We start from the raw sequence: 15,370 nt of genomic DNA on the forward strand, positions 1-15,370 counted from the left end.
ACACCTCCTGCCTGCCTTGGGGCCTGCTTCCTGGGCTGTGGGGCAGGCTCCTGGCCTGGGCTTTACCAGGTGTCTGCTGCCCTGCCTTTGCCCAGGGTCCCAGCCCCTCCAGACTGAGCAAGGGCGGTTCTGGGACCTGCAAGAGGAGCTTGGGGCAGAAAGCTAAGGTGTCCAGTACCCTCTGCTCCCTGGGGCTGGTGCCCTCCTCCCTTGCTGCAGGCTGCAGCCAGGCCTGGACAAGCAGAGGGAGGCAAATGGCTCTCCCCAGGTGTTGGGGGCAGCAGCAATCCCAGTCGAAGGAGCTGCAGCAACCACCCAGGCCAGGCCCATGGGTGCCGGGAGCCACGTGCCAGTCAGTGACCCATGGCGTGGCGCTGGGGCAGCCCAGCCAGGTCCGTGTCTCTGGCCTGGAAGAGCCTGGCTGGCCCCATGGCCTGTGCTGAGCCGGGGGCTCCGTGTCGGTGTCGCTGCTGCTCCCCGTCTGCGCACCCAGATGCCTGTGGCTGTGTCCCACCTGCCCTGGCCTGGGGTAGTGCTCTGGGTGCACCTCCTCCCTCAGCCTCCGGCCGCGGCCCCTGGTGCAGCGTGGTCTGCACGGGCTTGGGGGCTGATGCCCGGTCCTTTCCCCAGGGCCACAGCACAGATGCCCCTGTGACATGATGCTGGCCTGGTCCCCAGGCTAGGAGCTGGGGGCTGTAGCAGCGCTGGTAGGGTGCGGCGGCTCTGCCAGGTGCCTGGGCTGGACCCCCGATAGGCCAGCGGCTGTGGCTTATCAGTGTTGCCCGGTCCCCCCAGCCCTTATCACGGGGCCCTGGACCACGGCTTCCAGGAACCCGGTGCCTCCCTCCCCACCGCCAGCACAAACAACAGGCCCCTCCCGCACGCGGCACACGTGTCACGGGACTCATCATGCAGACGTGCAGCCCCATGTCTGCCAGGCAGACAACACCTCTGGCTCTGGCTTTGTGAGCCCCATGCACAGCCGTTTGCACGCACGCACATGCATGCATGCACACACACCATAGAAACCTGCAATACACATACACACACACACACACACACACACAGGTCAGCTGCATTCACACACATATGCAATACCAGCCTGCATCCGCACAGTGAAGCTGTGTTTGCACATGCACATATCATAGCAGCCTGCATATACATGTGCATACACATGCATGCTATAGCATCTTTAACACACAGTGTACCTGTGTTCATGTGTGCACATACACACGTCATAGCTGTCAGCACACAGTTTAGCTGAGTTCATGTGTGCACACATGCACACGGCATATCATCCTGTACATGCATGGTGCAGCTGTGTTCATATATGCACGCACACCATAGTGCAGCCATGTTCATATGCACACATGCATCACAGCCTGCACACACGGAGCAGCCGTGTCCATATGTCTACACACACACGCATCATAGCATCTTGCACACACACAGTGCGGCTCTATTCATATGTGCACGACAGCCGCTTGCACACACAAAGAGCAGCTGTGTTTACACATGTACACACGTGTGTATGCATACACTGTAACAGTCTGCACATGCACAGAGCAGTTGTGTTCTCTGTCCTATACGCACACATACACGTGTGTGCTGGGCTTTGGCTGGCGTTGCTAGTGCCAGGCTGCTTTCCTCCATGGTGCCCCAGGGTCAGCAGGAATCCCTGGAAGACCTCACCCCTGCTCCTCGGGGTCTGGTCTTCTCTGCGGCTCTGGGCCGGGGTGGCTGCCATGTGGTTGAGCCCCTGCCCGGGTGCCCTGGCTGGATCTGCTTGCCCTGTGCCTCTGGCCACCCTACCTCCCCAGGTGACCCCTGCAGCATGGCCTGGCTGCTCCAGTCTCTCCGCTGAGGCCAGGGGCCGTGTCCATGTCCATGCTATGGGGCAGCATGCAGCAGCCCCCTGCCCCTGAAGCTTGCTGGATGGAGCACCGGGGCCTGGTACGGCCAGGCTGGTTCTGCAGCGCTCCAGTCTGTGCTTGGCACCATTGCCCTGTGGCTGCCACGACCGTGGGGCACCGCGGAGCCCTGGGCAGGGGGGCAGGACGCAGAGCGTTGCAGAGCCTGGCCCATGACAAGGAGCCCCTAGTCCAAAATGCTTCTGTGGGGCATGGGGAGGACTGGAGGGGGCTGGGGGCTTTTCTGCTCCCAGTCTCCAGGGCCCTTCCCTGCACGTGCTTGCCGTGCATGGGGCTGACACCAGGGCTTGCTGGGTGGACCTCGACACCAGCAACAGGTACAATGGGGCTGCAGCCCCAGGGCAGCTGCAACAGGCCTTTCCCAGGGCAAGGGTGCCTGCAGGGCTGTGCGGGAGCCAGGGGCTGGGGGTCTCCCTGGGCCGCTGCTTGGGCAGTGCGTTTGCCCTAGGCAGAGGCAGGTCCTGGCCCCAGATGGGCAATGGGGACCCGGGACACTTCTGCCTCTGCCACTGCCTGCCTGCACTGCCCTTGGGTGGTGGGACAGCCCTAGCTGCTGCGCTGTGCCAGGCCAGGCGGAAAGGGGTTAAAAGGGAAGGTCCCAATGCCAGCGATCCTTGATATGCAAACGAGGCTGTGGGAGCAATTATAAGCAGCTGGGCTGGAGCCGCCAGCTCTGGAGGGGAACCAGGATGCACTCCCCCCCCACACACCTAGGCCAGGCCAGGCTGGGCCGGGCCGGGCCAAGTAAGTATGGGGCCCCACGGGGAAGGGGCTCGTGCCCCCGTGGTTTCAGCTGGGATGCACCAATGGCACCCCACAGACAGGCCGGGGCTCCCCAGGACACGGCTGGCCTCAGCTTCCAGCCAGGAGTGGGGGAAGCTCTGGGGGGGCGGGGGCTCCAGCACCCGCAGCAGCTCGCGGGGTCCCTCCTGCAGCTCCGTCTGCGCGGCCCCACAGCCACGGGCCCGGTGCCCTGCCCAGGGTGGGCACTGCCGCTGGCTCAGGGCAGCCCCAGCCCCTAACGCCGCTCTCTCCTGGCCCCCAGGTGCGACCAGCGCGCAGCAGGCAGCCCGGCATGCGCGGGGGCTCTGGGCAGGATATCATCGTATACTGTAAGTCGGCTATGAGACACTACAGTATAGATGATGTACTACCCGGGCCTCTCCCCTCCTCGGCACCCAGCGCAGCCCACGCCGTCCCGGGGCGGCAGGAGCAGGGGCCAAGCCTGGATCCCGGCGCGACGGAGGCACCCGGAGCCGAGCGACACCCCGGGGCGGCGGCGAAACCGTTACCATTACTGAGTTTAGTAATGGTGACGGTTCTCCCGCCGCCTCGCCTGCCCCGGACCGGGACGAGCGGAGCCCAGCGGCGGGGCGCGGCGCGGCGGGGCCGGGACGCGGGGCTGCGGCCTGCGCGCGCCGGGAACCAATAAAGGCGGCTGCTCCCAGTGCCGGTGTCTGTCTCCGCGCTCGGCCGGGCAGCTCCTGCCCTGGGGGGCGGGCCGGCGTCGCTGTGCGGGGAGCGGAACGGCGGCCCCCACCTACCACTCGCCCTCGCCTCAGCCCCCGGGTGGCGGCGCGGCCTCCCGGCTTTTCGCCCTGCCTCAGCTTCCCCTCAGCAGCCAGCTTGCCCCCTCCCTCCTGCCCCTGGCCCGTGGTCCGCGTCACCCGGCGCTGCGGGGCTCGCGGGTGTGCGGAGGTGCCGCCGCAAGGCTCCGGGGTGCGCGGTACGGCTACACAGTGCACGTGCAAGGCCTGCGCACGACGCGCCCGCCCCCGCTCCAGCGCATGCGCAGGCGGAGCCGGGCCTCGCGCGCCCCCTGCCGGCCAACCCAGGCGCCGCGCGGCTCCTCCCGGAGGACCCCCCACAATCCCCCGCGCACGCTGGCCCCTCCGCTCCGCCCTCTCTGTGGTGCCGCCTGGCCAATGGGAGCGGCGCTGGGGGCTCCCGCCATGCTCCGCGGCGGGCCAAGGTGGCGGCACCCAGCGCCGCGATGCTGCGGGCTGTCGCGGGCCGGGTGTTGCGGGGGCTCAGCGGGAGCCGGCTGCTGGAGCGCGGGGCCCGGGGCGTGGGGTGTCCTGTGCGCTGCGCCGCGGTCGGCTCGGCCCTGGACCACATCCTGAGGCTGCCCCGCGAGGGTCCCCGGGGGCCGCACCCGCCGCCCGTGCCGGCCTGCGCGGGTGAGCGCCGCTGCTACGGGGCACGCGCGCTTTTCAGTAGCGGGAGCACTCTCCCCCAGGATTTAGTGGGGCCAGTCAAACGTGTCGCTTTTGCCCCGAAGCCTCGTCTGCTGCCGCCTTGGGACGGGCGGGGGCCAAATCCGGTTGGCCGGCCGCATCGGGCCCCGTTTCCATGGAGACGCCAGCAGCACGGGGGCCAGGGTTGCCATGGAGACCGGCCAAGTAGCGCTGGCAGGTCTCCACGGGCCGGGGGCTGAGCCGCGACCTGCCGCAAGCCACCGTGGTGGCGGGAGAGCAGGAGCGCGGCGGATGCCCCGGGTCTAGCAAAGACCGATTCCTTCGTCGGTCCGTAGGCGCCAGGGCTGAATCAGGGAGCAGGAAGTCGGGTGGGGCCGCCTTCAGTGCTTGAGATGAGATGGAGACAAGCGGCTGCGTGTTTCGTAGCTTGCCGTGTCCCCTTAATCCTGCGGTGTCACCCTGGATCCTGGCATTCGCGGTTCAGGTGTCGTGACGGCACTGGTACGCTTTGTGTCCCTCTCTGCAGTGGAGCAAGATGGCTTATTGTTGCACCAGCCAAATCAGCCCAACAACCCCAAGGTGCTCAGGATTGCCATCCTTGGGGCACCGAATGCCGGGAAATCGACCCTCTCAAACCAGCTGCTGGGCAGGAAGGTAAAGCTGCGCTGTCGCGATTTGGACGGTGCTGCAGAGTCAGGCTGCCGGCTGGTTTTGTTGACTTTTCCCAAGTAACGTACGCATCTGGATTGGACTCCTGCAGGTGTTCCCGGTATCCAAGAAGGTGCACACCACGCGATGCAATGCCCACGGCGTCATCACATACGAAGACACTCAGCTGGTAGGTTTCCCTGTGTAGTCAGACAACACCCCATTGCCACAGCGGGCAGCATTATCCAGGTGGCATGCAGTATTTTGCTTTTGCCCTCTGCTTGGGGTTAATCACATAAATGTGAGTTTTTAAGCAGTGTGTCGGGGACTACAGAAAGATCTGTGTTGTGTTGCTCTGCCTTTCCCTTTGCAGATCATTCTGGACACACCTGGCCTCACCAGTCCTCAGAAAGCCAAAAGGTATACCACTCTTAATGTGGGTAAAACTAGAATCCAGCTGGGCCAGGCTCAGGGGGACTAGAACATAGGTTCTGCTGCAGGAGCTTGAGGGGCAGAATGAAAAGTGATAGGTGCCCATGTGGGACAGACATGAGGTGTTCGTAGATCATTGAGCATTTTGACCCTTGTGCTTGTTGCTGCACTAATAGCTGGTCTCACAGGAGCAAGTAAGGGTTATGGTCTCAGGGCTGCGTGGTGTTGAGCGGTGCACGTGCACCCAGAGCAAGAGAAGTTGCGGGCCACAAGGCAGTGTTGTGCTAGCTGGCTCCTGGAAGATGTAAAATGCAGTCCTGCTTGTTTCAAAGAGAAACTGGCTGTGCAACAGGTTGGGTGCAGAGGTGGTGTGTGATCAGTGTCTGTGTAGTTCTGCAACGTGCATCTGTGTTATAGGCACAATCTGGAGAAGTCTCTCATCACTGACCCGTGGGACAGCATGGAACATGCAGACTTAGGTGAGAGCCCCATTCACTTTCTTTGTTGCTGATACTTGTGGCATCTATTGTCACAGATACCTAATTGTCTGTAGATTGGGTGGAGCAGTCCAGGCAGCTCCTTGATGTGGGAGGGCGGCTGGGGCAAGGGCATGGGTAGGGCACCTGTATATCGGGGCTGCTTGGTGCCACGAAGCAGTGTGGAGGACAGCCCTGGTTAGTGAAGGGGCAGGGGGAGTTCTGATTTTCTATGACAGGTTGTCAGCCAGGGTACTTGGGAAGGTCCTAGGGGGTATGTGTGGGTGGGCAGGGACAGGGTGCTGCCACCCACTACCCTGTGCCACTGCCTCCCGGGAGCAGGACTGGGGGGGAAGGGAGAAGTGGGGTGAGGGCAGCGTCTCCCTTCTGTGGGCCTCACAGCCCCCAGCCAGATGCTGGGGCAGGGGGAGGGAAGGCACCTCACACGTGGATGCTGCCATCCACCACGCTAGGTGTTTAGAATGCATCTTATAACGATTGAGGCTTCCAAATTGCTTTAAAATAGTAAATATATTAAGAAAGCGTTTTGTTCAACTGATACCCATATATATAGCGGCATTTCATTTTAATCACAGAAAATGTGGGTTCTTTCATCAGAGAATTAGCTTTCTCAGCTTAAAAATCCCCAATGACCTGGGATCTTGGTCAAGTGGGAAACATAGGCCAGTTTGTGCAAAGAGAGGGTTCAGTTGTTTCTCTCTGCTTGGCAGTTCTGGTTTTGGTGGATGTGTCGGATCACTGGACACGGAACCATCTGAGTCCCCATGTGCTGAAGTGTCTTTCTAAGTTTCCACAGATTCCTAGCGTCCTGGTCCTAAACAAGGTAAATGAAGGCTGTGGCTCCTTGTACAGTGAGTAGGTTACGACTTGTTGAAATCACTCGTGGTTTGATTCCCTCTTTGGTTTCTTGAGTGACTGGGACTGGGTGTGTTAAAGGACCTGTTATTTTTCATAATGTGTCAAGTCCGTTTTTTGAAAACCAAAACCTTTAAAGTGTGCACTTAAAATGTGGACCCCCCAGAACCATCACTTGTTCTAAAAACTTTACCTTGGTACCTTGTCCATTATTTACAGGCCTTTTTTTTCTTTATACCTATGGGGGGAAGAGGAAGGGGAGGGGTGTTAAAGAAATGCTGTATGTTCTCTCCTGTGGCTTTTGGACTTAAGGTTTTCAGCCTCTTTTCTCTTGCTGCACAGGAGGAAGCTTTACTCTTGCAAAGTGCACACCTTGCTACTGTAAGCCATGCCTCTGTGTCCAGGCTTGGGTTCTGCAGTACATTTACACAGGACTCTGATTCGGGTCAGCCTGGAAATATTATCTGGTGCAGGCTGTAGCAAGCCATTGCCTCTCAGGGGCAGCACATGTCATTGGTGTGCCATGGTCTGTGCTGGCAGCCTCTTGTTTTCAGGGTTAAACTGAAGGTGTTGGTTTTGCTCGGTAAAGTGCTACGTGGCTTGGCTTGCAGCCACGTGAGAGATCATATCTCTCATCATACCATGCTGCCTGCCACAGTGGGGATTGGTGGAGATGCTTGAGTTGGATCCAAAATCATGTTGAAAGAGGATGAGGGTCACTGAACTCAAGGGCAGGGTTTTTTTTCCTCTGTTTCAGAATAGTTTTTGACCTGAGGCATACTGGAAAGCATGTACCTTCACATGTGATACAGAAATGGGCTTTTGAATCCAGATTTGGGGAGCAAGGCTTGGTGTTCACTGGGTGGCTCAATTTTATTCTTATAAGTTATGGTGGGGCATCGAGAGTCTGGAATAAGCCCCTTTCTCCTCTGTATAAACCGAAACACATGGCAAGTCTTTCAGTGGGTGCCCTGCATCTTAAAAAATCTCAGCTAGAGTTTGAATTTCAGAGACCAGAAAGCTGGAAATAACCATTCCTGAGCTACAAATGTGCTGACTTCCTGCCCAGTCGTGGAAAATCACAGCACGCTAGCTAAACTCTAAGCACCTTCCCCTGCAACTACCAGCAAGGGTTTGTTCTCTTTTGGCTCAGTTAATATACAAGAATAGCTGCTTGAAACCTCAGGTGCTGCTGGCCTGTTGCCAGTGGGGCAGACTCCTGATCTCTCCCCCTTCCCTTCATACAGGTGGACCTGCTGAAGAAGAAGCACCTTCTGCTGGACCTGGTAGCACAGCTCACTGAGGGAGTAGTCAATGGAAAGAAGCAGATAGTGAAACCACTGCTTAAACCTCATTTGCATTCCACCGAAAGCAACCCCCTGCAGGGTGCCCAGGCTTCTCTGCCTGAAAGTGCAGCCAAAGAGTCCAGTTACCCACAGAAGGCTGGTCAAGTCCAGCTGGGCTCTGGCTCAGATGCTGATAGCACTGTCAGGTCCTCGGGGCTTCTCCACACTTTGGAGGGCACAGAAGAAGTGCCTATGCCAAGCCCCCCTGTGCCTGGAGGCTTGAAGAACAGGAAAGGCTGGCCGCACTTCCAGGAGGTCTTCATGCTGGCGGCTCTCCATGCCGATGAGGTGGATACACTGAAGGTGAAGTACCCAGAGCACTTGGATTTTGCATCTGCCGTTATACTCAGCGATGTGCCCCCGTGCAGCACCCCTGGTTAACTCAGTTACACCAAGCTGCCTGTCCCATGGGGGAATAGGGGTGCTAGCTTCTGCCTGCCTTTCTCATGCTCAGGAGCCTGCAGGTCCCTGAGGGGTCCATGGCAGGCTGGTGGTGAATGACCTCTGGGCATGGGAGCTCCATCCTGTTTCAGTGTACGCATGAACAGCAACTTTTGCCTTGTTTCTGCCCTGGACTTTTGGTGGTGTTGGTTGTAGCTGTGTTGGTCTAAGGACATAGGCAGACCAGGTTCTTTGCATAAATGTGGTATCTTTTATTAGACCAATTAAATAGTTGGACCAATTAAATCTTTGCAAGATTTTGGATACATACATGAAAGCTTGCAAAAAAATTTCCAACTGTTTAGCTGGTCTAATAGAAAATACCACATTTACACAAAGAACCTTGTCTGGACTTCTGGGGACACTCTGCTCCAGCACCTACACTTGCTCCCTGTGGGCTAAAGTGCCAGAAGGCACAGGGGACCTGAAATCCCATGCTTTCGTTTCTATCCTTTCCCCAGCTTGTACGGCCTGTTCTGAGGGACACAGGAGCCCTGGCAAAGTCTGTTTTGGGAAGTAAAATTTGCCCTTCCTCTGCCAAATGTGGCAGCTTAAATGTGCTAATGTTTGACCAGAGAGAGAGTATTGTGGTGCTTCTAGGAAAGACTAGCCATAGAGGGCGTAAGCAGCATGTGACAGTGCCAGGCAATAGGTAACTGCCCCTGTTTTTTGTGCTGGCAGAGATACCTCCTGCTGCAAGCCAAGCCAGGCCCGTGGAAGTTCCACAGCAGGGTCTTGACCAGCCAGTCCCCTCAGGAGATCTGTGACAACATCATCCGTGAGAAGGTGCTGGAGTACATGCCGGAGGAGGTGCCTTACGCTGTGCTTCAGGTAGGAAGTGGCTTGGCTCAGAAAGAGCTGCTGAAGTCTCTGACGAAACAAGTTTGAGGGTATGTGGCACTGTCAGCCCCAAGCCCCGTGCTGGGAAATGGAGTCGCCTGGAGGCTGGCGCTGCCTGAGTATGGGTGAAAAGGCAGGGGTGTGACCCTGGGAGGACAAGGACTTGCTCTTCCTGAGGTGCCACATTCATTGCGGTTCTGTTCTGCTGTTGCAGAAGACGGAGAGCTGGAGTGAGGGCCCAGCTGGGGAGCTCGTCATCCTGCAGAACCTGCTGGTCCAGAAGATGACACATAAGGTGAGGGTCACGGCACTGACTTCACTTCCCCCCCGGCTGCTGGTGTGTGCGGAACATGAAGCACAAGAAGCTGCTTCTCTGAATCCTTGCATGTGGCTGGTGACTGCATTAGTGATGGCCTGGCACAGTAGGGCTGCGAACAGCAGGTCAGGCACAACATAGCTTGTATTAACTCTCACTGGCTTTGTGGTAGGTTGAAACAAGAGGTGAGGCCAGCCCTGCTGTGCCCTCCTAGACGAGAGTCTACAGTAGCAGTGGGGTTGGAGATTTGCAGAAGGGCAGTTTGTGCTTGAAAGCTTCTTTCATCTTTCTCCTAACTGCAGAGCTGGTCCAGTAAAAGGTTCTGCCACACCCAACCCACCTCAAGAGAGAACAGGGTGGCGGAGGGGTCTGTTTCCTGCCTTCTCTTTGACTAGGCATATGCATGAGCGGGCAAGCCTCCCAGTCCATGCCTTGGCCAGCCATGGGCTATCCACACCCTCCCCTTTGGCACAATCTGTTGCTAATGCCCAGCTGCCCTAGTGTGAGGTTGAGGCCAGAAGCCTCCAGGTGCCTTCTACCGAGAGCTGCACCTTTCCCTTCTCTGGCCTGCACAGTGGCTGTGCTGCTCTGTGGAGCTCTCCTACCCGGTGGGTAGCGCAGGCTGCCTTGATGAACTGCACTGACGTTCTCTTTCTGTGCCGGTGCAGAACATGCTGATCGGCAGGGGTGGCACTATAATCAGCAGGATCGCCCAAGAGGCTGGGAATGATCTGTCGGACATCTTCCTCTGTGACGTCCGCCTGAAGCTCAGCGTGAAGCTGAAGAATTGAGCTCTTTCCTTGGGCAGGGCCAGCTTGTGTGGTGTGGAGCTGCCGAGGCTCGTGAATAAACCCAAGGCAATGGAGTAGAACGTGCTGCTCTGGCAGAATTCCAGACTGAAAAGAGATTAATGCTGAGACCTGGGCAGATCTTCAGGTCCTGCCTCTTACCTATGCGTCATCTAGTGGACATGGGATGTAGGTAGAAGGAGAAAGGAACCAAGAACAAAAATCAAGTTTCTGAGGTCTGGGTCTCCAAAGCAGGCAAAGGTGGGTAAGCTCCTGCATCTGCCTGGACCCATGAGCCCACAGCTTTTTGTAAATTGGTGTCTGAGGCTCCCTATGCTGTCAGTATCCACTTAAAAGACGAAAAGGTCCAGCCTTCTTCCAGCAAGAGCTTGAAACACTTCCATGACTGGAGTTCTAGGGGCTCAGCCATGAGCAGGCTGAGTAAGTGGTGTGGGCTAGGCGCTGCTTGGTCAGGTCCCCTGTGCCAGCTTTGGAGCCCTTCTGCCCAGAAGGGGCTGCATAAATATACTTGTCCTTTGACATTAAACAACCCTCTTTTTATTTCTTTGGTTAGCAAAGAGTTAACAATGACAGGGGGAGGAAGATTGCTGACTGTGGGCCATGCCGGGTGCTCAGGACTTCTCCAGTTGTTGCCTGACACTTGGATGCAGCAGCTGGACCAGCTGACATCAGGAGGTGCAGAATGGGTGCTGGGATGAATATGTGTCTGCTCCAGCTGCTTCTCAGCTCTTCTTTGGGTTAAACTAATGAGATGCCGTGGGGGCGGTGGTCAACAAAATTTTGGGGCTGCAGGTCGGGTGGGTGGTGGTCAAGAGGTAGGACCCAGCCACTGCCACCACTTTTCCCTGGGGCAGCATGGAGGTAGCACCTGCCACTGTTGCTTTCCCTGCAGAAGTGTGAGAGAGTGACTGCCAGGAAGCCCCCGCTGCCCAGCGCCACTGAAGCCCTGCATCCTCGGGTCAGATGCAGCTAGCAGAGCCACTTGTAGATTGTTGCCTGTTGCTGTCCCTGCCTTGGGGCTTCCTGGGAGCTCCGAGTCCCAGGCAGCTCTGGGAAATCCAGAGCCAGACAAGGGGTTGCTTCAGTGGCACTGGCAAAACCCACTATGGAGTCGTTAGTCACTGCTGCATGGAACACAGGAGCTTCTCAAAGCGACAGTGAGACTCCTTTAGATGGTAGCTGAGAGCCAGACTTGTCTTCTCCAAGCAGGGAACGTTTTGGTGCCTCAGATGTTTCTAACTTTCATATTCCACTCGCAATAAAATGCAGTCCCAGCACAAGCAACTGGTTCCTTTTCCTTTATTCTTTTCAGCTGCTCAGACCTTGTGGCTGCCCCCTCATCTGTCTCATTCTGACTAGAATCTGGACACTTTTATGTGTCTTGTCCTTTCTTCCCAGCCAAGCTTAGATCACACTTCCATAGCAGGTGCCTCTGAAGGTGACACCTTGCAGGGAAGAAAGACAGATAAGCGTGCTTTGAGGATTCAGCGATGTCTCATCTGCTGCAAGCTACAGTGGGGAAACCATTTTCTTTGTGGAGCCTGGAAACACAAAGGTCCTTCTCAAGCCACCATAAAGCCTGTTCCAGAGATTCTTCCAGGCAGAACAGTCAACAGAACCAAGTACCCAGAGCAGCTGGTCTTTAGGGTCAGCCGTGATGGAAAATCGCTGCAAAATGGGTTTGACTGAAATGGAAATGGCATGTGCATGGAACTGCTCGATGTTCAAGGGCCTTTCGTTACAGCCTGCTTGGCCTTAGGTACAGGAGGTAGCTTACTTTTACAAGCTTGTCCGCTTGCTTAATTGGCATGTCCTGAGCCATTCACTTCTATGAGTGTGGCACTGTTAGCGCTTGTCTGTGTTTTGGGACCATGCTCCTGTGTGTAGGTATATTTTTAATGCTTGGCTTTGGGAGGCCACCTCGGGCATGGAGGGTGCTTGTTTAGGACTCTTACTCTAAGAAGCTAGCTGACATATGCCCTCATAGTAAAGAGGAGACAAAAGGATCAGATGCTGGGGGTTGGGACCATGTGGCGGTTTGCAACAGGAGCCCACAATGCAGGTGACAAGGCTGTCTGACAGCGGAAATAGCAACTCCCGGCAGGAGAGGCCACCAGACTTGGGAGTCGTGTCTAGCACCTGCTAATCCTCAGGACAGCGCAGGCGTTCCCTTTTGTCTCTTAGACGCTGACGTGTGTTGCAGGCCCAAGTTCAATTCATCTTTGACGCAGCTGGAGGAAAGTTGTGCTTGTTTTTAATTGGCTGTGGGTTTTTTCTGGTTTTGGTCTCAGAACATCTTTGTTGTACAGCAAGTGCCTGCATACGCAGCGGTCACAAGCGGCAGTGAGAGCCCTGCGTCACACGGGGTGTGATGCCTTCTCGCTGAAGTCAGTGTTAAAAATGCCTGTGGTGTGAGAGAGGAGATGGCAGTGGCAGTGTGACCCTGATCTTGCAGGCAGCTATGGGGTGGCCTATGATCACAAAACCCCAGCTGACTGGGCAGTAATGGGTGTTAGTTCTCTTCTGTGGCGGACTGTTTGCTCGCAGACGTGGACCACGCAATGTGAGATTCCTCTGAGGGAGGTCATGAAATCAGCCTGTGAAATAGCACTGATCATGCTGCTAAACACCTAAAACATCACCAGAAATGATGAACCAGGCCAGGTTCGATTGGCAGCTGAATACCAGCCATTCTCCCTGCTTTCACAAGGGCTAGAACTGGAGCTCGTGCTTGGGCAGAATCCATATCTGAGCAGAATCTTCTGGGAGGGATGTGCCCACTTCCCCAGGTATGCTGCAGGGACTATGTGGCCTGTAGCACGGATAAATGCCTGGTTGCAAGAGCAGAGGTGAGAAAGCAGGAATGAAGTGCTGGATCCAGCTACTGTTCTTGGTGTGCAGTAAGTAATGGTGTACAAGTTGCTACCAGATCAGCTGCACCAGAGAGCCCCACACTCCTCCCTCGCGCAGAAGCACAAACACGCCCTGTAAGGTGCAGTACAAGGAGCTTTTGTGCAAGTGTGGCAAAAGCAACTAATCCTTTGAACAGGAAGGCAGGCCTCATCATGTTGCCAGCAGGAAGTGTTCACCTCCTTCCTACCTCATCAGCGAGTAAGGGAGGACACTAGACCAGCCCTGGTTGGGAAGGAGGCAGTACCACAGCTGAGGCTGGGAGTCAGGACCGAGTTGTCTTTGACCGTTCTTCTCCCTCTCAGCAAGTCCCACAAAGCTTGGACTGGGAAAGGCTGTGGCAATGGGCTAGGCCTTTCTGGGTGGCTGTGGCTCTTTAGGCTAGGTTGCTGTGACAGCCTGGCTCTGGGTTCCTCTTCTCCAAGGTGTGAACTGTGTGCTCCGTTCTTCTGGAAGGGACACACTTGTCCTGTTCCTCGATGGCAGAGATGCTGTACTTGGCCATCCAGAGCAGTGGGTGTTGGGCCTAGGCTACTGATTTGATTGAAGCTGGGTTTTGCCTAACTCTGCTTTCCTTCCCCCCCACCCCGCCCAACGCATGCACAGGTGGATAGAAACTTCTCTGCCTCCCTCCCAAAGTGCAGGCAGTTCTGGTGCTCCAGCATTGTCTAAAAGATATATCCTTATTTACAAACCTGCTGAACCAGCAACTCAGCAGTACAACGGGATCCTTATTTTGTCTGGGGTGCTTCTAACTTTGCTGGAGGCTGCAGCAGCATGCTCTTGTGCATGGTGTGGTCTGGGCTAGAAACGGGCAGACGCAGGTTAAGGGACAGAGGGACACAGGGTGGGTTGGAGGAGCAGGCCTGCTGTTCTCTGAACCATGGGGGTGTGCAGGTCTCTTATGCAGTGCTTGGAGAACCTGTTTCTTGCCTCCCTTTGGGGTGCTGTAGCTGTGCCCAGAGGATATAGGCGCTGAGTCCTAGATTACTACTTCAACTACTGTTACGTAGCATTAGGTGTAAGAGGCCTGGAATAAATCTTCCCCGGCCCCCTGCCCCCCAGCTGGTGTGTTGCTGTATCCCAGCACTACTGGGGTAACCATCCTTCTCATGCAGGCCGGGTCTTAGAGCAGCGTGGGGGGGACAATCAGCAAGGGAGGCAGCCTGGCCTTTCCGTCCGCGTCCCTCGGGGCCTGTGGTGAAAACTCAGCGTTAACCTTGCATCACATAGATTCATGGATACTAGGGTCGGAAGGGACCTCAATAGATCACCGAGTCCGACCCCCTGCATAAGCAGGAAAGAGTGCTGGGCCTACATTACCCCAGCTAGATACACATCCAACCTTCTCTTGAATACCCCCAGGGTAGGGGAGAGCACCACCTCCCTTGGGAGCCCGTTCCAGACCTTGGCCACTCGAACTGTGAAGAAGTTCCTCCTAATATCCAATCTAAATCTGCTCTCTTCTAGCTTGTGGCCATTATTTCTTGTAACCCCCGGGGGCGCCTTGGTGAATAAATACTCACCAATTCCCTTCTGTGCCCCCCGACGAACTTATAGGCAGCCACCAGGTCGCCTCTCAACCTTCTCTTGCGGAGGCTGAAAAGGTCCAGTTTCTCTAGTCTCTCCTCGTAGGGCTTGGCCTGCAGGCCCTTAACCATACGAGTGGCCCTTCTCTGGACCCTCTCCAGGTTATCCGCATCCTTCTTGAAGTGCGGCGCCCAGAATCGCACGCGGTACTCCAGCTGCGGTCTGACCAGCGCCCGATAGAGGGGAAGTATCACCTCCTTGGACCTATTTGTCATGCATCTGCTGATGCACGATAAAGTGCCATTGGCTTTTCTGATGGTTTCGTCACACTGCCGACTCATGTTCATCTTGGAGTCCACTAGGACTCCAAGATCCCTTTCCACTTCCGTGCCACCCAGCAGGTCATTTCCTAGGCTGTAGGTGTGCTGGACATTTTTCCTCCCTAGATGCAGCACTTTGCATTTCTCCTTGTTGAACTGCATTCTGTTGTTTTCTGCCCACTTGTCTAACCTGTCCAGGTCTGCTTGCAGCTGCTCCCTGCCCTCCGGCGTGTCTACTTCGCCCCATAGCTTAGTGTCATCTGCAAACTTGGACAGAGTACATTTCACCCCCTCGTC

General features: G+C 56.5%; 1 protein-coding gene across 1 annotated transcript; it reads left to right on the forward strand.

Annotated features, from left to right (window-relative positions):
- Positions 1-3,868: 3,868 nt before the first annotated feature.
- On the forward strand, positions 3,869-11,593 carry ERAL1 (Era like 12S mitochondrial rRNA chaperone 1). Its single transcript, XM_090025049.1, has 10 exons — positions 3,869-4,111; positions 4,656-4,783; positions 4,890-4,967; positions 5,151-5,197; positions 5,627-5,688; positions 6,417-6,529; positions 7,809-8,210; positions 9,030-9,179; positions 9,403-9,483; positions 10,173-11,593. Exons 1-10 carry the CDS (start codon positions 3,925-3,927, stop codon positions 10,293-10,295), a joined length of 1,371 nt encoding a protein of 456 aa, XP_089881175.1. The 5' UTR covers positions 3,869-3,924; the 3' UTR covers positions 10,296-11,593.
- Positions 11,594-15,370: the final 3,777 nt, after the last annotated feature.

Source organism: Crocodylus siamensis, chromosome 13, assembly GCF_052110815.1.
Source record: "Crocodylus siamensis isolate JL-2025a chromosome 13, ASM5211081v1, whole genome shotgun sequence".
NCBI lineage: Eukaryota > Metazoa > Chordata > Crocodylia > Crocodylidae > Crocodylus > Crocodylus siamensis.